Raw genomic sequence first — 21859 nt, forward strand, 5'->3', positions numbered from 1 at the left:
TAGATCAATTAAACGGCGTATATGAAATTACGAATATGTTGTGAATTATTATCATATTATTATTTTTTTACAAATTTAATAATACTTTTTTTTATATTATTTCTTTTATTAGTTTACAGGATCTTTTTTCTTTCTAAAAATGCCGTCGGTATTTAGATATATTATTTGCATTATGATAAAAGACGAGTTATCCGAATTATACGTCTTATATCATTTTTTTTATATTTAAACAGCGTTTAAGCGTACATGATTTAAACGAACATTCTGTGAATTATGAGCATATTATTTTGAAAAATTTAGAATATTTTTTAAATCATTCCTTTATTTATTAATTTACAGATTTAACTTTATTTTGCTTTTTTAAAAGTGTCAGAATTTTGATACATTATTTGCGTTATGATAAAATTATGACAAGTTATCCAAATTACACGCCTTAATTATATCAATATCACAGTATTTACACTTCCCAAAATTATTATTGAATTCTAAGATTGTTAATACGCTTCCGAGAAACTGTTGCACCAAAGATTTATGATCATGGTTGGATCTAGTTAACTAGCTACCATTGTTACAAATTAAGTATCAATTCAAACTTTTTTTATCTCATTTCAAATTATTTATTCAACAAACAAAAATCCCTGCTTCTTTTCCTCTTCACATGCATCTAGACATCATTCAAATGAAAAAAAAAAAAAGAGAGAGAAAAGATGAAGAAGAGGATGAGAAGCAAGAAAAATATATAAAGAAAGTAGAAGTTTTAAATTTCAAATTTTTGCTTTGCATTCATTCATGTCCAAAGAGATTCTCTCTTTAGAGGTTGCTCTTGTGGTGAGAACACTAAATTGCCAGAGGGGAACAAATTGACATTATTCAAAACTTGAGGGACAAAATTGCCACCAAATCCATTTTGCAACAGAAATGATTTCTGATCTTCAATTAATTCCTTTTGCTCCAAAGATGATGGTGGTGAATCCTGTTGCTGCATCTGCATGCAAAGCATCTCCGCTTGCGCCACCGCGAGTTGCATCTGTAGTTGAGAAACCTGGTGTTGCAAATATGATATGGCGCCGACGCAACCGTATACCGGATCTCTCACGCGCGCATTTGCTTCGTAAACTAAACTACTAACCGCATCGGCTCTTTGGTGAAGTGGCAAATCCTATATTAATTTTCAAGGAACATTGGACATTAGATTTGATACTGACTTGTATAAATAAGATATATATATTTTTTAAAATGCATATAAAAAGATAAATGAGTCCTAAATTATTACTATCATATTTCAAAAGGGAAAAAAGGCCCTCAATGCACTTCAGAAAAAATATTGCCAAAAAAAAAAAAATTATCACGGTTATACGAATTTTTGAATGAAAGGAAAAAAATAATCATTTTGTTGTTATTTCTAAAACTGGGATGGAAAATCAGAAAATTGAACTGGGAAATATAGTATATAGTAATATCAAAGTACAAAATCATTTCTTACTAATTTACTATTGAAATTTAATTAAATATACACCATGCAAAATCTTGGTAGGAGTATTTTTCATAAAATTGCTTAATTATATTGGTGAATAGCTAGATCCCAAAAAATTGTGTATAATTTTGTGTGTTAGTTAGAGAGAGAGAGAGAGAGAGAGAGAGAGTATACATACTTGGAGCATCTTGCTAACATTGCTAGCACCAAAGACCTTATGAACAATGGCAAATTTGTGGGGATCCTCTGGGGGAAAATATGGAGCAAAGATGCATTCCTTTGCACATCTCCTCCTCAGCAATTTACATGAGGCACATGGTGAATTTCCTCCCATAATTACCACTATATTTTTATCACTTGCTCTGTTTCTTCTTTTTGTGTTTTAACTTTTAAGGAGAGAAGAAAGGGGAAGAGAGGAGGTGATGGTTTGTTTATTTATAGAGAGGAACTGAGGCGGTTGGCTCCTTTTTCTCAGATCAAACAAAGAGGAAGAAACCAGATGTCAAGTTTTAAAATTTTGGAAACTATAATAAATATTTTTTAATTCCTTCTATTTGTCTTTTCTGAGTTAGGGTGTTAATGGGTCGGGTCAAACTTATATCGGATCGAGGTATACATTTTTTTTTATTATTTATAATACAAGTAGGTTTTTCAACGGTTGAGACATATAGGACCTATTTTGTTATTTATGTATATAGCATTTCTAGATACTTTGGTTGGATAATTAACCATATCACATATGCATAAGTACTGGTATAAATTATACAAATTTATTATCCAATATTTTTACAATTATATGGTGTGAATTCAATTCACTGATATTTTTTTTAATAAACAAAAATGTACAATAAGAACACTGACATGTGGGACCTACCACATTTAAAAAAAAAATTCACTGATAGTTCTTTTGACTATATACAAAAACATGTTACCCTTTTCACGTTTTACACATAATTAATTTTTTGCTAAATTAAGCCAAGTTGAAGGTGTACTATATTCTTGTAAATGACAGCTTGTATACACACAATTCAGGAATTTATTGGAAACATGAATTTATTAATATATAAATAATGCATATGGGTGTTGCTAAATAAGCACACCTTAACTAATAAGTGTGAAACATGTTTTTATTTTTGTAGAGAAGGGGGCAAAATTAGGTAGGTAGATACCAATAATTGATTGCTGTCTATAAAATAAAGCTTCTTAATTTTGTTTTATTTTACTATCCCACATTTAATTAATAAAAAAATGTCAATAATAGATCATGTTTTAAATATTTAACAAGAATATACTCATTTTATAATCCATGTAGCAATTCTGATTGAACTCCTACATTTATTAGAGTATCTATGGAACTGTATGAATGCATGTGTTCATATTGAACTACAAATTCAAAATAATTTTTTTGAATTATGATCGGTAATTAGAATTATAAGTTAAAGCATCAGAAATTATAAGTCAGAGTATTGGAAAATATAAGTCAAAGTATTATTTTTTTATCGAGTATCAAATTAGTTAATGAGTTTAAATTCAATAAGCTATTTAAATATGATTCGATATTTTTTTGCCCCCTGACGAAAATCCTGGTGCATGTATTGGACCATTTTCGGTTTTATTACGATGCACTGAAAATATGTATCCTATTTTTACAGTTTAATTTCAATACATGAGTCCATTCAAAACTTTTGGATATATGCGTTTAAATTTAAGCATAATCATTATTCCTTTTAATTATGTGGGAACAACAATATAAAAAAGTTTATCTTCCTCTGTTGTCTAACAAGTAACAACATTGCTATTAATCAAGAATAAATCGTTAGATACCCTAAAAAGTGCACAAAATACATATTTCAAAGTTGTGTAAAATAAATAATGTACATGCACTCGACCTTTAGAACATCATTTATATGTTAAATTGTATATTCGGAAAAAATATTACAAGCTCTAATGATGAAATTGCTATTAAGACCATTGAAAACTAGGGTAGAGTAATTTTGTATCATTATTTTTTGGGCAAATAAGCCCGTAATTTTGTATCATTTTGCATGGCTAGTGCATGAAGTGGTTCAATTGAAATTAAAAATAAAATAAAAGGTTGAATTTTTCACATATCCTCTCCAGTTATACAGACAGTTCTTAGTATGCTCATTGTTAAAATTCATTAAATGCTAGTATAATTTCAAGATTTCTTTTAATTAAATTTGATATGGACTATTTGATATCATTGCTTGATAATAAAAATCTAGTGAGTTCTAGATTTGAGTGAAAATTGGTATCTCCAGCGCCGTGTATTACTGGAGACGATGTGGCACATTGGCAATATGGTATGAACATTGACACGTGTACGTGCTTCAACCGGCTTGGCCAGTAAACTGAAATTAATTAAAACCCAGTTTAATAAATCCTCTCTAATTACTAATAAGCGGAAGGATCCAGTTTTGTACTCTCCCGTCTATAATCTCTTGCAATTCCACAACAGGACAAGAAGCCCTCATCTCCCGTTTTATCTAACAGGAGAGATGGTGTACTAAGTAAGGATAAGCGTTAAATATTTTACTCGGATTAAGATCCCCAGTATATAATTATAAATCGTCGTGTCCGTGTGTGTTCATACTAGAACTGAATTATTACAATTTTATTTGAAAAATAATTAAATAAAAATATATCAGAAAAGAAAAATAGAAATTTATATCGCAAATTGTCTGCATAATATTGGCAAATTCATGGATCAAGACATTTTCTATTTATATTCTGTTAAAAAATAAAAAAATTAATACCATTCTAGAGTCACTGACATTCTGACCCCACTAACACACAAGTCCCACCGTAATAAAAACCGGACTGATCAAGCAAGCCTTTCAAGCCACTGACAGGTCGGACCCGCCTCATTTTTGTTTTTTAATTAAATTATTTTGTCGTAACATGGAGCACCGCCAGAGGAATATCATATGAAAGTAATGAGCTCTGGTTTCAAGACGCTCAACGGCTCAGCTCAACTCCCCTGACTTTTACACGCTTCTGATCTTCTATGGCGGATTCCAATGTTAATATCTATGTGCATTCTCTGACATAAAAAAAAAAATCTAGAGTTCAAATTTTATGCCCAACTTTCAGCGTAGCTTGCTGTTGCGAAACAGGTCGCTGAATCTAAAAGGAAAAAAAAAAGAAAAAAAAAAGCACAACAATAAAATCTAATAAAAAGAGCAAATAAAATTTTAGACTTTAAAGGTATCTAAATTTTGATTAGAAAATTCATTTTTTTTTATTATGCTTGAAATTCTTGCATAAAGAAGAGCAGGTCATTCTAGGTCCAAAAAAAATTATCTGAAGTTAAAAAATACCGTTAATTTTTTAACTAATTTTTACCGTTTTATATTTATTTTTATTTGATGCGGAAACATTGCTTCACTCCTACAAGGGACGAAAAGATGTATCATTTTGATGTTTTAATTACTGGAAATCAAAATCTAGTTTTATTTATGTAATTGTGTGTTCTTGCCAAAGAGGTATTAGCACTACTCGTTGCATCATTTGCCATAATAAAGCAAGTATTTAAGGATACAGAAAATCTGGATTAACTTGTTAATTAATTACTAGTCTTTTCATTTGGTTTCTAGATTTCTAGCTAGGTGCTAACTATCTTGCATGCACGTTCTTAGTTGACTGCATAACTTTCTCTCTCTATGATTTTCTCACTCTAGCTCGTCTGTTTTCAAGATACAAACCTCAAACCTAGCTTGAATTATGTGACACTGATCATTAATTAGTCAAAATCTGGGCTAAGTTTGAAGCTATAATTAATTAATTTAACCATTGAAATCTAGAGAGAAGAGAGAGAAGCCGTAATTGAATGTTTGTTAGTACTTTGATAGAAACATTCCACGTGGGCCGTGGCCGTGGTGTGCTTCTCTATGCATTTTTTACCTTTTAATGGTATTATATATTTTTAGTCAAGGAAATAAGTTGGTTTATAGAAAATCATGTTTAGAGGTGTGGAAGTGGAAACCCACAACTTTTATACAAAACAAGATTTTTTTTTTTTTTTTTTAAACAGAAGGGGTTGAGTCAGAAAATGAAACAAGATTATATACTTAACTTAAATATATGTACATTTTATATTTTTCTGAAAAATACATGATAAAAAAAGTATATTATTTTAATAAAAAAATCGGGTCAGAAGTAGTCAATTACGTAATAAAACAAGTACCAAAATTTATTAAATTTGTGATAATTTTATTCAAGAAGTAAATTATTTGCTGCATATGAATTCAAACAATGTTAACTAAAATTTTGTCTTGGGAATGCCATTTTTTATTTATACCGTTGTTATGTATAAAATATTGGCTAAATTAAAGATTGTATAAAAGTTATTAGAGTAAATTTCACATGATTCTGAAAGTATCAAATGTATCAATTTTGGTTCATAAACGATAAATTCGTATCAAATTAATACAATTTTTAACATTCTAACTGGTACAAACAATTATATGCATATAACGCAAAAACTAATATAATTATCCATGACATTGGATATATTAAAATTGATTTTAACATAAAAAATTATGTCATCATAAATTAATTAAAATAATATTTACATACATCTTATCGTAAATATTAGAGAAATGTTCTAGTACTCTGAGCCATTATATCCGAGCACGTCCCCTAAATAGTTTAACATAAAAAAAAAAACTTTCAATGTTGTCTAATTTTCATTCCCAGCGCTAATATCAAAACATTTAAAATTATGTTTATAACATTTTACAATGTTACTCGATCATAAACATGTAAACTTTTGTCTAAAAGCATTAAAATTCTAAATCTGCATAGTTTTAACTCTAACTACTTTTGTCTTCAAGCCAAAAACAGAAAGATTCCTTTCACCCACTCTTTTTTATTTTTTCTCTGATAATTATAATTTATTTTTCCGATGATCTGTGATGAATTTTACAAATCTAAAAATACGAACATTTTCTATTCGATTTTATCTTTCAAATAAGATCCATAAAGAAATACTTTTGAGTAATTTTAAAGTCATCTATTTTTTAAAGTAAAACTTATGAGTACTTTAAATTTTCAAGTTTTTAAATCTCAGTCTACAACCATTAAAATTTTCAAGGCTTTGTACATGAGGTTTATATGCTTTGTAAATGCAGTGTTATTGTTGAGGTTTATATGCTTTGAAATGTTATTGTTGAGGTTTTAATTCTTTGTACATGAGGTTTATATGTTTTGTAAATGAGCTTTATAAATGCAGTGTTATTGTCGAGATTTATATGCTTTGAAATGTTATTGTTGAGGTTTTAACTTTTTGTACATAGGTTTATATGTTTTATTCTAGATATTTAAAGTGTTATTAATGAGGCTTATATGCTTGTACATGAGGTTTATATGTTTGTAAACAAAGGTTTAAATTATTTTGAAGCAAAATTAAAAAAAAAATTGAAAGTCACAAAGATTTAAAGTGGTAAAAAAAATTACGACACAAATATAACTCGAAATTTATTCTTCATGGATCTCATTTGAAAGAGAAAATCGGATAAAAAATGTTCATATTTTTATATTAGCAAAATTCATCACGGATCGTCGAGAAAATAGATGAGAATGATCAGAGAAATAATAAAAATAAAAAGTTGGTGAAATCGAAAGTTATTCTTCATGGATCTCATTTGAAAGAGAAAATCGGATAAAAAATGTTCATATTTTTATATTCGCAAAATTCATCACGGATCGTCGAGAAAATAGATGAGAATGATCAGAGAAAAAATAAAAATAAAAAGTTGGTGAAATGAATTTTTTCGTTTTTGGCTTGAAAAAAAAAAGTTAAGAGTTAAAATTATATAGATTTAGAATTTTAATGCTTGCAGACAGAGGTTTAAATGCTTGCGAGTAGCATTGTAAAATGTTATAAACAGAGCTTTAAATGTTTGGATATTAGCGCTGAAAATGGAAGTTTTTTCTGTTAAACTATTTGGGGGACACACTCGGAGATTTTGTTTGGGGTACAATTATCAGGCTCCTAAATATTACTATGACATGGATGCTAACGTTAATTTTCACCAATAGTTTAGTTACCGATGATAATAGTAAAACTAATTTACTACAAATTAAAATACTCAAATGACAAAATAGTAAATGAGTGATATTTGAGAATTTTAATTTGTCACAAAAGAAAAACGTAAAATGAATCATTTTGTTTATTTCTCATAGCGAGGACCTGGGAAATTGAAAGAAAGAAAAAAAAAATGCTCCTTGGGACATGCTTGATTGTTCATGGTTTTTGGTCGTGAAGGATTGAGACAAAAGGAGAAGAGGAGCAGCAGCAAAGGGAAGACTTGATGCATTTAAACATTGAAAATTGTGCCTGCAATTAATAATATTAATTTGATTATTTGCCTAATTTTTCTTATTTATTTTCTTTAGAGGGGCTTCAACAAATGAAATTAAAAAGATGTAACAAAAGTCTAAACACATTTATGACCCTTGTCTTTAATCCCACGTGTGAAGCAAGAAAAAAAGAAAGAAAAGATATAAATATATTGCTAGAGAAAGAAAATATTATCAAGCTCAATAATCGTGCATGCATGCATCTAAGTCTATATATTTTGTAAATCAATACATTACAGTATTACACATCAAGCAAGCAAATCAAGCAAGCAATAGGCATGCCTAGAAACTACATTATTAATTGTTATCTGCAAATTGAATTTTTGTTCATGAGAGATCAATGATATTTTTCAAAACGCCATAAAACCAGCACTATCCTACATTAAATGCCCTTTAAGAATCTAATTCGGATCCTTGACCTAGCTAGGGCTAATACTATTAGGCTATAGTAATGAATTAGTTTTGTCTGGATCTTATATTCTTATCTGACTAGAATCCATCTTTTAAAAGGGAAAAAGAAAAAGTGAATTTAAATCCATTTAATTGTCAAATGATATGTTGTTACTCTTTAGATGTATCACTAAAAGCATGTGCCACATGGACATGATATGGAAAGCACGTCATGGAGCACGGCACACGCACGACATGTGTACTTTATACGTGTCATTTTGACATGTCTATATGTTGTGTTTTTAGACGTGCATTGAAGAAAAACTAGTCAAGTGTCCGTGCGTTGCAACGGGATCGAAATATTATTTTAATTATTTTTTAAATATAATTAATTTAAAAATTGATTGCATAATCATATAGTAATTAATAATGAAAGCAAACAAAAGCATTAGTATTTCATCGTAAAAATATCCAAGAAAAATTGAAAGTAGAGACATTGAAATTTAATATAATTAATAAAAGACAATTGAATAATATTATAAGAGTGATGCTTCTATGGACATAAGGACCTATTTGTAAAATGAACATATTTTTATTTTTAAAGTTCAAACAGTCGATCTGAACCATTCATCTTGTTCTCCATATTAATATGTGCTCGGAGACTAAATTTTACATTTTTCTAAATTTTTTTACTATTTATTAAGATGGATACAGAATTCAATGGTCTGAATTTGATATTTTTTCATGCATGGGATAAAAGGAAAGCCGAGAGGAGTAGGTAAAGATTGGGATATGGGTGGGCCTAATTGGGTTGGGACAAAGACTCGGTGCTGTAGAAGGTATATATACATATGGGCTACTTTAGAGTTTAGAGAATTAATTAAGAATCCGTCGTATCCCTCAGAGTGTATGCAATAGAGAACAGATTTATAACTCAATAAATATAAACAGTTCGGTATATATAAAATCATCTACCTCTTCACCTACATCACATGTGCCGGGACAGCCCTCTCCCTCACCGGCAGCTTCGGTGCCTACTGCCTCTTTAAAAACAACTGCGAGGACTTCGTCATCTACACATGTATGAGGTGCTAAATTTGAACCTGTATGTTTCCATTACCACCTCATAGCTACAAGGACTAAAGCTTTAGACATCAGAGTCGTTAAAGTCATGCATGATCTGATGATATTTCATTCCAAAAGGAATAGCAGTCCGGCAGCGTTTAACCAATATCGATTGTTATTTCTTTTGGAATGAATTATTTAACATATCACTCCAACAATTCTGGTGTCTCAAGCTTTATTCCCTGTAGCTTGCGGTGCTAATATGGAGACAGTCATGTTCAATTTAGCACCTCATATGTCACAACACGGCTCCTTTGAGAAGGATACCAACAATTTTTCTCTTGATCGGGCCATAGGCAACGAGACATGCAACATAGCACAACGCAATATGACCAGCTATCAGCTATGCATGTGTTCATATATACTTCGTAGCATATGTACGTGTTGACTCTGCCAATAGTCGAGGCTATCTCTGCAATTTAAACCTCTATATACTATGAGCGGCTCCTCTTTCTAATCGTTTGGGTCGTGGTGCTTGTGTTACAACGTATTGTTTTTTTTTTTTTTTCATATATAGTTTATATTTTTCTGCTTCTCTATGTAATCTCTAATGTAGTCTGAATATATAATATTATAAATAATTAGAGATGTCAAGCAGACATGGTACAACACTAAACAGAAATTCTTCATTGATTATTTAAGTCCAATAATACCTATATGGATGACTCGTATTATGGCTATTCTTTGGTGAGTATGGAAGCAGCGAAATGCATGTATTTTTGGTCGCCAATGAAAACCTCCGTGGCTATTCGCATGGGATATCAAAGAAGATACTGCAATGTGGTTGAAGTGTTACAGAGGTTCACTTCGTATTCATTGAGATTGTGTATTTTATTTTATTTTCGTTTTTAGCTTTTTGAAGTTGTAATCACATCTATTTTTGTACACTTGGTAGTCACTGCTTGAATATAAAAAAAAAAAAAAAGTATTGACTAGGGCGATTTTTTTTTTAAATAGAATTACTCAAAATTATTTCGTTGAAACAAGCCTTCTCTGATCTTATTTTCGAAAACTAGCCTCCACCGGTCATCAGATCATTGCACCTGCCACACCACGTTTCCACACAAATAACCTACACCAGTCCCTAGTACCGGTGGAGCCTAAAAAAAATCGTAGGGAAAAAAAATTCTAATATTTGATTTTCTTTGGTGCCCAATTCTCATCTCGGCACAAGAAGAAAAAAAAATTGATTCTTGGTGCCGAATTCTCATCTTGGCACAAGAAAAAAGAAAAAAAATTCATATGTACATATACATATACATACACATATACATATACATATACATATAAAATAAAATTCGTATTTAGATTTATCAAATTTACACAAAAAAAAATTGTAAATCAATAATCATTGATTTTCTAAAAATAAAAATATATTTCTTTATAATTTTGTTATAGTGAGAATTATTTTTGTTTATCAAATATTCTAAATTATTTTTATACAACAAAAAATATTATAAATTACAATGCAATTAAAAAAATTTAATTTAATTTAGCAAAATCAGAAACTAAAATTGAGAAAAGTTAACATAAAGACATAAGCTTAAAAATAAAGTAGAAGAGAGAACACAAGAGCTTTCACTGTGGGAAAAAAAAATGTTCATCTTAATATTATATCTTTTTCCATCAATTTACACTAGAACGAACAAAAAAAAAATTAATCCCATTTCATGTAAACTCCCAAAAATCCCGATTTTTTTTTGCAAGAACCCTCCACCGATCCGTAGGATCGGTGCAGAAATTTTTTTGATTTTCTATGGCAATGCTTTACTGGGTGCGAAAATGGGTAAAAATTTGCTCCACCGGTTCCTAGGACCAGTGTAGAATGAATTTTTTTGGCTCCACCGATCCTAGGGATCGGTGGAGGCTAGTTTTCGAAAATTAGATCAGAGAAGGCTTGTTTTAACGAAATAATTTTGAGTAATTCTATTTAAAAAAAAAATCCGACTAGGGCCCTATTGACATCAATCGTACTTGACCTATGTCACCTATACAGTATATATAGAATGATTGGTCGCTGCATGTGTGTGTGTGTGTGTGTGGTACAGAATGAATATTTGGATACCGGGTATGGGATGAGCCAGAGCACAAATGGGCATGGTGGTCCCAAAAGACAGTAATGAAATGGACTGAATCTGGCTACATAATTTACAATTAATTAAACCAGTACGTACTGAATCTGCCTACATAGCAAGTTGGATTACAAATGAACCAGCTTGCAGCATTAACATGATCGATCAAACGCTTTCTCTGTTTTCTTTTCATTCACCTCAAACTCCAAAATTTTTAAATATACCATACTCCCAAAAAAGATAAACCAAACAACCACAATTTCTGAAAAAATCAAATTTTGACACGGCCGCATCTAGGAGATGTGGCCACCTTTTTTTTCGTTCAGATTAAACTGCCGCACGAGAAAAAAAAGAAAAGAAAAGAAAAAAGGGTGGCCTCATCCTCTAGATGCGGCCCGCAGAAAAGTAGCCGCATCTAGAGGATGAGACCGTGTCAAAATTTGAAATTTTTAGGAAATGTGATGATTTGGTTTATCTTTTTTGAGATTATAGTATATTTAAAAATTTCGGCCTCAAACTGTTAGAGGTAGCTATACATATGGCTATCCTTTTGTTCTCCAACCAATTTTTTTGGACCAAAATTAATAGTTTAATTTCTGAAATTAAATATGGAATAAGCCATATTGGGTCGCATAGATTGCATACAATGATACAAAGCTTCATATTTTCAATAAACCTTATATTTACTGATTTTTTTCATTCCAATTTGCAGGCTTTAAAATGAAAAATACACTTTAGAATGTACAACCCCCTAAGATGTTGGCGTCAAAAGCTGTGAATTACATGATCATTCTAATAACAGTAAATGCAAGATTTCAGTACCTGTCTTTTGACTTTTGACCGATTACCTGCTCAGTACCTCACTTTTCAGAGACCAAAATATGCAACTATACCCCTGAAATATTATTCCATAACCTTAACAATTTGCATCAACAGATTTGATAATTGAACAGTATCTAGTAACTGTTACTTTGTTGCATGACCGATAACAGCATTTTATTGATTGTTACCAGGTTTATTTTGCAGTGGCAATGCCTATTCACGTAATTCAAAAGAGAGATCTTTTTTTTTTTTCTTTATATGAGAGACCTTTTTCTTTGTTGACCAATTACCTGATTATTTGCTATCTGTTTATGGCCCAATTGATTTCATAACATCATTGGAGTTAAACATATTGCAAGAACTCACCAAAATTCAGAAACTCTTATTATATCAATACTGGTATTGTGCTAAAAAAAAGTACACCCAAAATAATTTCTCTCAATCAGGCATGGGAAGAGTACTAGTGACGCGAGATTTACTGAGAAGAAACTTCTGAGCATTCCTCTTCTTTATCCCGTTTCTGAAGAGATTACTTCCAACCTGTTTTAATTTTATCAACTGGAGACTCTTTTTCGCCTCTACTCTTTCAGCTTTTCTCTTCATGTATTGGGTCGATTGTGTTTGAACTGATGCAAACATTAAAAAAAAGGGGGAGTTTCATGTATACTCAAAAACTTTGAAATTACGTATTCCCCACTCTAAAATTCATAATATCATATTTACCCTTCTAAATGTCAAAAACTCACAAATTTACCCAATTTATTGACTTTTCTATTAAAATTCATTAAATTATTAAGTACACATTTTTACCCTTTATGAGAAAAATAAAAAATATGTAATCTGTTTAAGAGAAATATTTAGTCTACTAATTTGAGGTTTTTTACTGGACTCACAAAACATTTGACTATAGTCAGTGAGACTAATACCTGAATGTGACGAAACTAATGAAGATGCCAAATCTCGGAGCCTTTTGATGTCATGTAGAACATGGCTATTCATGCCATTACCGACTCCTGAAGAATCAACCACAGTACCAGTTCCAGAATGAATGCACTTTAGGGCTTTGTCACATCCCTTCAATTTTTTACAGTACGAGAAAAGTTACTAGCAAACTTGGAAGTTAATAAAAACATGCATATCACCTTTTTGTAAATTCCATGCATACCCACAAAACCTGTAAATATCTTGTATGGCCCTACAGTATGAGAAATTCCATCCATACCCTTTTCTGAAACATGGAAAATACACCTTATCTCCCTATTTCTTCAAAATTATACCCAAAATACCCCCCAAGTATCTTCCTCATTTATTGAAAGAGACTCAGCTCAGGAAGCAACTTTCGTTGGGCATTTAATTGGGTTCATGAAGGGTTTCTGAGATAATATGGATCTTGTGCTGCTATGGTAGCAGGTTTTGGTACAAAAAGTTCCTCAGTTTAGGTGCATTCAAAAAAAAAAAAAAAAAAAAAAAAAGAATAACAAAAGAAAAGTACTTACCATTTGAGCAATAGAGTAAAATCCATTATCAAGTGAATCCTTCGCAAAAGTAACCCATTCCTGGTAGAAAACTTTTAAATCCTTTTCTTCAACACTCTTTGATTCGCGAAGTACTAATGCATCATACTTCAGAGCCAAGCAACTCTAGTAATAGGAAATTTACATTGCTTTTCTCATTACCAGCATTAAAGGGAGAAGAATCCAGACAAATCATAACATATAAAATAGTTTCCAGGTTTAGATCACAATTCAGTTTGAAACCTTAATTCCACAAAAATTATCCTGAACCAAGCCTTAGTAATGCAATTTGGCGTACTTTCTAGAATTTATCTTCCTCAAACTATGCAGTTTAACATGATAAAAACCAAGATAATAAAGAAAAAACAAAATGACAGATAACATTGTTTTGAGCAGGTACTAACACGACTGCAATTTTAAGAGTAAGATCAATGTAAAGTAAAAATTGTGTGAACACCAAAGTACCAAATAGTTGTATATTTGGAAAGAAATTGAATAGGTTGACATCAAGTCCAAAAAAAGCAAATTATAAGTATCAATGAATAATCAGACAAATTTGGCACACTATGGGCATGTAAATCATTGAATTGAGTGCCATGAGCTGAGTATTGTACACAATCTGCTGGAGCCTCTATATTTTCAGTGATTTTTCTAACTCTGATGCTACAGAGTGTATGTCATAAGAGCTATCAGGTCATTATTATGCAAAAAAATTATCTAGTTTATACAACCAATAGAGATACAGATTGCCAGTAAGCAGAACCAGTATCACACTGCATTTATCAATGTTTAATCAAAGCCCAACCTCCACATCACCAATCAAAGCAAATGCACTGACAAAGAACTGAACTATACAGAGCTTCTCATCAACTGACGCTGGTTTCTCTTTAACCCCACGCAAGGCCATTACTGCCTCATATCGAATCAAATCTCGCAATTTCGATCTCGTTTCGAGAATCAACGGCACATCTCGCGATGCAAGGATCGAATCGAGTACCTCCAGAGTCTCATCAGTGAATCTGTTAAAATAGACGATTTATCTCTCAGATTACAACTAAGTAGATGAAATCAAAATGCGAAATGCTGAACAACATTGTGTACCTCTTAGATTCTATCCTGGATTTGAAAAGAGAAATCGCCTCAGCAATTGATTCCCGCATTTTATTTTATTTTCCGCTGTTTTTGAAATGTGTTGATTAATTCCTCCGGATTGAAATACTGGACCGCGCGTTAAACTTAAGTACATATCAGACAACTGTGGTTACATCAAGATTTGTGCAGAAGATCTTAACCTTACCCTTCACGGGATAGTAGGATTACTAGGATTCCATATTATTAATCAACAATTTTTGCGTGTGGTGGGCCTATTTGGACCGCTGGAATCAAGTCCAGAAGCGGGCTGTGTTTTACAGAATACTCATAGGGACCACATAGACCGCTCAAAATGGGCCTTTATGGTTTTTTTTTTTTTGATAAAAGTAGAATATACCAACTGTTTTCTTAGAAACGAATATGTTCGTACAAAATATGTCAATATGCAGCAAATAAACGATAAACTGGAAATGACCTCTAGACACATAATACATAAAAGATGGTAAAGATAATAGTGAATATAAAAGAGCTAAGAGGTTGTAGAAGAGCTAGCATATGATGAACTGGTTTGTCCATTGAGCTCAGCAGAGGAGAAGAAGGCAGCATCAATCGCATCATATCAGCTCTATCTCGCAAATACTCAGAAAGGTCCTTTAGTCCAAGATATGGTTCTTCCTCTAAATTTCATGTATTATTTTCCTCGTCTAATGCATTTGTCTCCGAGAGGATTATAGTGCATGCCTGAGACAAAGAAGTAGTATCCATAGATAGTACCAAAGTTAATTTAAAAAATAAATCATCTAAATTATATTTACACCAATAAGAAGTTAAGGAAATGAAGCTACTGTGGGTACCATAGTATTATTAAAACATACTTTATTTCTAGCTAATCAAACAGTCCAGAGTATAGCTACCCTAATTAGTTCAATTAATAAGCAGTCTTTGAGTGGTATCCAAGCATCTAAAAGTCATAAGTTTGCTAAATATTCACAATTGAAGGTAAAATTGTTGTGATTAGCAATCCAGGACCGAATTCTTGATATTAAGGGGCATGTAACAAATAAATAGTCAATTGTTTCTAAAGAGTCAGAAAATAAACATTTTTGGTCTCCACTCTCCACTCTTTCCTCTTTTAGTTAGATTATCCTTTGTTAGTATTTTACCGTCCTTTAATAACTATATAAAGATTCTAAATTTGAGGGGTATTCTTGTCTTCTAATAGTTACTATATGTGGAGTTTTCCATACTTTCATATCATAATCACTGGTACAGAGAGTGTACAGTAAAAAGACCTGATGAATTTCATCTCCATATCACTTTATCTGTTAGAGTATTATTAGTGAGTTAGGCTAATATAACACTAGTGTTATATCAAACTAAATAACACCACATCTTAAATCCTTAGATCTGCTTTAAGATTCGTACAAAATGAAGTGCTTGAACAGTAAAAGCGAATAGTACGAATCTTAAAGCAGATCTAAGAGTTTAAGATGTGGTGTTATTTAGTTTGATATAACACTAGTGTCATATTAGCCTAACTCATTATTAGTAGCGATAGAGAATGATGAGTAGGTTGAAACTAAGCTATGCCATTCAGATAGTATAATGCCTGTTGAATTGAAGTGAGATATTAGGTGGGTTATTAAAAAATATCAGAATAATATTCTTCAGTTTAAAAAGAATTATCTCTTTATGAGTTTTACAATTACTAGATCTGAACCGTTCTTTTTAACTTGGCATGAATCTCAAAGCTCAAAAATACTACCCCCTATTGTGGTCCAAATATCTAACCGGTTGAAATTTAATCTCAAACCATAAAGTGAGGGTGATCCTCTGCAATACCGGAGAGGATACGGATTCATGGTTTGGGGGGGGGGGGGAGGCAAGGACATAATTTCTATAAGAAAAATTGTAAGGACATGTTTTGTCCATGTATTCATTTTTATTATATTTGTCCTTATAAATACAAGATTAAATCTTTGACACAATTTTCTTTTAAAGAAATTATATTCATGAGAAAACAATTATTGCTATAACAAAAAAAAATTATTCAAAATTTCAAAAATGACAAATATGTACAAATATGTAGAAATTTAGAAATGTTGTATCAGTTTAAAAAACAATGGTGTTAATGTCACCGTCCCTTTTTATCCTGCAATAGAATGGTAAAAAAGCTTCATCTGCTTATTCAATTCAGAACTAAAAAAGCTTTAACACCAAAAGAGAAAGAAAAAAAAAATTCACAAAAAAGTAATAATAAATTTTTCATAAAAATAAAAGATAACATTTTAATAAAGAAGGAATTTCAGAAAAGAAGAAAACAAGTGGAGTGCCGATTTTTTTAAAAATACCCATTAAAAAAATTAATTTAATAAAAATAACCAGATCTGAACCGAAATTTTAAAACTACCCAAATCGCGGATTTTTTCCGCGACCAAGAATTTTTATTCCGGGCCGCGGAAAAAATTCGCGTCCCGAAATTATTAATTTTTTTTATTCCGAGCGCGGATTTTTTTTTTTTTTTTTTTTGTAGAGTTTGGAGAAAAAAAATATTGTTTTTTTGGCCCAACTTTGCACCTCTGGTTAACATACCAAAACACCTTCAAAAATTATGAAAATTTACCGACATGCATTCTTGACTTCATAGAATAAGACTGTGAAGTTTCATACAAAATCTCAAAACAGATCGTGAGATATCGACTCTCAAAAATTGCCCGAACTGCTGAAGGAGTGCTTCTGAGCCCAAATTTGCACCTCTGATTAACATAAGAAAATACCTTCAAAAATCATGAAAATTTACCGACATGCATTCTTGACTTCATAAAACAAGACTGTGAAGTTTCATACAAAATCTTAAAACAGATCGTGAGATATCGGCTCTCAAAAATTGCTCGAAAAAAAAAAATCCGTGCTCAGAATAAAAAAAAAATTAAAAAAAAAAAATTCGAGGCGTGAATTTTTTTCGCGGCCCGGAATAAAAATTCTGGGTCGCGAAAAAAATCCGCGATTTGAGTAATTTTAAAATTTTAGTTCAGATCTGGTTATTTTATTAAATTAATTTTTTTAGTGGGTATTTTTAAAAAAATCGGAGTGGAGTGGGTGAGAAAGGGGAATAGAGACGTGTCAATAATGCCACTTATGTCAAATCAAAAAAAGAAAAAGAAACCAGTACAGGGACCCTTTTCATAGGGACCAATTTGCAAAGGGTTTTGGAATCTTGTGCTGGAGCCATAGAGCGCGTGAGTCTGCCACGCGCATCAGACAGTGACCAATACCAGATCTGCACGTGTCAATTGGTACATACCTTATCTCCTTGACCTGTTCATCTACAGTGGTTGCTTCGTGCCGAAATTTTTATTAATATGAAATTATTTAAATAAATATTGATAGAACTAATTTGAGTTTTTTCGTGATATAGAAAAAACGTGATAGCGTATAACGTTCTCTGAACGTTATAGACCATTACGGCTAGAAACAGTCTATTTCGGTCTCTGTTTTTGTCATAAACAGACTCTGTTTTGACAAGAACTGTGACTGTTTTGGTCAGGAATTGGCACTGTTTTGGTAGGAATTGATACTGTTCTAGGCCGTAATAGTGTATAATGTCTAGAGGATGTTATAAATTATTACGTTTTCCCTATATCTAAAAAAAAACTCAGATTCGTTCTCTATTATCGATATTTAATTAATTAATTTTTTATTAATAAAAAATTTCGGATTATTTTGAATTAAACCCAGCTGATAAATTTGTACTATTAAACTTAAAATTTGAGTTTTGATCAAATTTGGATTATTTTGAATCAATTTAGAACTTACGGACGAATTATAGAAGAACGACAATTTTGAAATTCATAATGGACGGCTAGAATTCTTCCCTAATAAATAAATTAAAAAATTATTACTTAAGAGATATGAATTATCTTTTTATGAGGGATTGTTAAATTGCGCCTAATTGCAGTCAACAATATAATTATTTGTTCTGAATACATTTTTTTTTAAAACAACATTTTCTTTGAAGCCTCAAAATAATATTTTTCTTCGTGGGAAATCTTAGATCCTTTCATCCTTGCTTTCCCCTTTATTCACCACTAAGTTTACTTTTAACTTTAAATATCATATCACACTAACTTTCCAAGTCATTCAAAAAAAAATTATTATATTACATTCCATGGTAACTCTAAAATTATAATTTTTACAATTAACTAAAGCAGCTGATAAATTAAAATAATTGTAAGATTTTAATAGAAAATTAAAATTTAATAAATACATAATAACCATTCTATTTTAGCAAGAGAAAAAGAGAGATATTGAGGAAATATACAGAAAATGATAATACAAGTGTCTGTGAGGCAAATTTTATTTAGGAGTAAAATTTAAATTTTTTCCATGAGAATAATAGACCTTAATTTGAACTTTGAATTTGTGTTTACGGGTAATTTATGTGCGTATTCCTCAGGTGTATTAGTAAAAAAAAAAAAAGTGTATTATCCAAATTCATAGCAGTTTTTTTTGTCAAATTAGTTGCAAAGAAAAAAAAATACACCCAATAAAATGTGTGTTAATTAAAGTTCTGATAAGGATAATTAGAAAAATGTTACCAGATTATAATTAGACCAAATAATAGGTCGGTTCAACCAATTTAACATCCACGTCAGCGGGAGAAATTATTGTCCTTGCTGCTCTACCTCACAACATGAAACAAATTGCTAGAAAACAACACAGTCCACAAAATATCCTTTAAAATTAAAAAATGCATAAAATCATAAATGTGAGCAGTGTAAAAGGAATCTGATCCACAAAAGAAGCGTTCCTGCCACACGCCAGCTCTGCAAATTGCTTCACACAATCACATGTTGTTATCATCTAATTAAAATTGTAATGAATTTGCTTTTTTAGAAAATTGTTAATAGCATCTTTTTTCTTCTGAAATTGGTATTGAAGATTCCCTAATATTTTGAAAACACCAAAATTCAGATGAGAGATCTGGTGGTGGTGGTGGTGAAAATTATGGAGCAATTTTTGTCAGAAGGATAAAATAAACGGTTATTAACATAAATGCAACAGTTGATTATTGAAAAAAAATAATTGTTATAAAATTTATTCACCAGAGTGGGCAATGGTACTGTCATACTAAGTGCACCTCTAATTGAACAAAAACTGAAATTAAATTGCAATTGAAAGTAAATAGATGATTTTAGAGAAATTTGACACGCGGGATGTTAACGGAGTTCGGCAAAACTCAAAGAGATGAGAACAAGGTCTCTTAGTTCAAGCTACTCAAGAGAAACACTCAATAGATTACTCTAACATAATCTAATTTGAGATTAGTGAAGTGTTTTTGAAGTTGTTTGAGGGATTTTGAAGTTTTAAGCTCTCACAACAATGGAATAGGCTAAGCTCTCAAAAAATCATTTTTTAGAAGATTAGGGTCGGCTCTGGTCAATTGGGAAGAAAGCCCAATCACCTATTTATAGAGTCAGGTCAAAAATGAGTTGTTTGACATAAAACATTACCAACGTTTTATAAAACATTACTAACGTTTTATAAAACATTACAACGTTTTAGTCTAAAGTGCGATTTTAGGGTTTAAATTTTCTGACAGCTCAGCAAAACGTTATGTAACGTTTTCGCCTGTAAAAACTTGATCAAAATAGATGCTCTTTGAAGCTCAAATTTAATTAAAACGTTACAACGTTTTGTATAAACGTTGCAACGTTTAAATTTGAATTTTAATCTTTGGTACAGCTGTACTTAACATTCTGACATACATAAAACGTTATAACGTTTGTAAACCGTTACAACGTTTCAAATTGATACTGTACAGCTGTGCTTCAGCAGTTCTGTAACTATTAAAACGTTACAACGCTTATATAACATTACGACGTTTTTAAATCGTCACAACGTTTATAAAACGTTATAACGTTGTAATTAACTTGTTTCTGATTTTGATCAGCTTGTTACTTCTGACAAGTATAAAACGTTATAACGTTTGTAAAACGTTACCAACGTTTTATCCCTGTTTAGACAGCCTCAAACATACTTTACCAAAAATCCTGATTTTACAATTTGTATTCTTGATAAGTGTCTTCATGTCTTCTTCAGTCCAAGTATTTCATAATGCAATTTCATTCGACTTGAACCTACATATCTTTCAAAAAATAGAACATATCGTAAAATTCAATAATTGTATGTTTTTGCAAATTAGTCAAATAGATGAAAAAAATTATTGCTCAACCAACAAGTACAACATTTTTTTTTTGAAACCTTGGCAGTGGCTGCCAATGGTACAACATTCTCAATTTCGCACAAGTAAAGCTTGTATAATTTAATTGGATTTCATACCAGGTTCAGATTAAAACTGACTTATGATAATATAGAGAAGAAAATTAGTCATGCCTTACTAATTTTGTCATGTCACGGCATGTTACGTCACGTGTGTCGATTACGTAACGTGACTGTCATCTATAATTTTAGTCACGTCACGTGACACGTTATGGTATAAATTTTTTCAACATTATTTCTTAATTATAATTTATTTTGTAATAGTTTCTTGTTAATATAATTTGTTGTTTTTTTTATGAACTAACTTAAAACTTGAAACAATCATTAAACGTAATCAGTTGTGTCATGTACGTAAAAATAAATTTTATTATTAATTACTTCACGTCAAGTTACAATTATTTTTCTTCACTATCACCAGTGTATAAGTTCATTATCTTTTGTGCAATGCTAATTTTTTTTTTTAATAAGTCTACAATTAAAAAAATATACAGATTTGGTCTCTCCAATAGTAGCTTTGCTATTGATTACATATTGACTTTGTAATCATGGCACCTCATTTAACTGCACGCGTTTTATTTTTTTTAGTTGAACGAATAGCTTGAAATGATAAAAGGTAGAGAACAATTTAAAAAAGAAAATTATGAAATGGTAGGATTTGATTTGATTAGGAGTAAAAAAAATTAAAAAAATTGAAATACTCTAGA

General features: G+C 30.8%; 2 protein-coding genes across 2 annotated transcripts; both read right to left on the minus strand.

Annotated features, from left to right (window-relative positions):
• Positions 1 to 761: 761 nt before the first annotated feature.
• On the minus strand, positions 762 to 1872 carry LOC144574608 (LOB domain-containing protein 12-like). Its single transcript, XM_078324609.1, has 2 exons — positions 1653 to 1872; positions 762 to 1159 (listed from the first exon to the last, which is right to left on the minus strand). The coding sequence occupies exons 1-2, from the start codon at positions 1806 to 1808 to the stop codon at positions 788 to 790; spliced, it is 528 nt and encodes a 175-aa protein (XP_078180735.1). The 5' UTR covers positions 1809 to 1872; the 3' UTR covers positions 762 to 787.
• Positions 1873 to 12439: 10567 nt separating this feature from the next.
• On the minus strand, positions 12440 to 14985 carry LOC144574907 (protein DOUBLE-STRAND BREAK FORMATION). Its single transcript, XM_078325008.1, has 5 exons — positions 14883 to 14985; positions 14587 to 14800; positions 13764 to 13907; positions 13194 to 13341; positions 12440 to 12893 (listed from the first exon to the last, which is right to left on the minus strand). Exons 1-5 carry the CDS (start codon positions 14939 to 14941, stop codon positions 12706 to 12708), a joined length of 753 nt encoding a protein of 250 aa, XP_078181134.1. The 5' UTR covers positions 14942 to 14985; the 3' UTR covers positions 12440 to 12705.
• Positions 14986 to 21859: the final 6874 nt, after the last annotated feature.

Source organism: Carex rostrata, chromosome 23 (assembly GCF_964058835.1).
Source record: "Carex rostrata chromosome 23, lpCarRost1.2, whole genome shotgun sequence".
In the NCBI taxonomy this organism is placed as follows: Eukaryota; Viridiplantae; Streptophyta; class Magnoliopsida; order Poales; family Cyperaceae; genus Carex; species Carex rostrata.

Coding starts and splice junctions, on each gene's coding strand:
- LOC144574608 (XM_078324609.1), bottom strand. CDS start 1,808: ATGGGAGGAAATTCACCATGTGCCTCATGTAAATTGCTGAGGAGGAGA. Junction 1,160..1,652: donor ATGTTAGCAAGATGCTCCAA/GTATGTATACTC, acceptor AAATTAATATAG/GATTTGCCACTTCACCAAAG.
- LOC144574907 (XM_078325008.1), bottom strand. CDS start 14,941: ATGCGGGAATCAATTGCTGAGGCGATTTCTCTTTTCAAATCCAGGATA. Junction 14,801..14,882: donor TCCAGGATAGAATCTAAGAG/GTACACAATGTT, acceptor CTATTTTAACAG/ATTCACTGATGAGACTCTGG. Junction 13,908..14,586: donor CTTTGATTGGTGATGTGGAG/GTTGGGCTTTGA, acceptor TCCTATTACTAG/AGTTGCTTGGCTCTGAAGTA.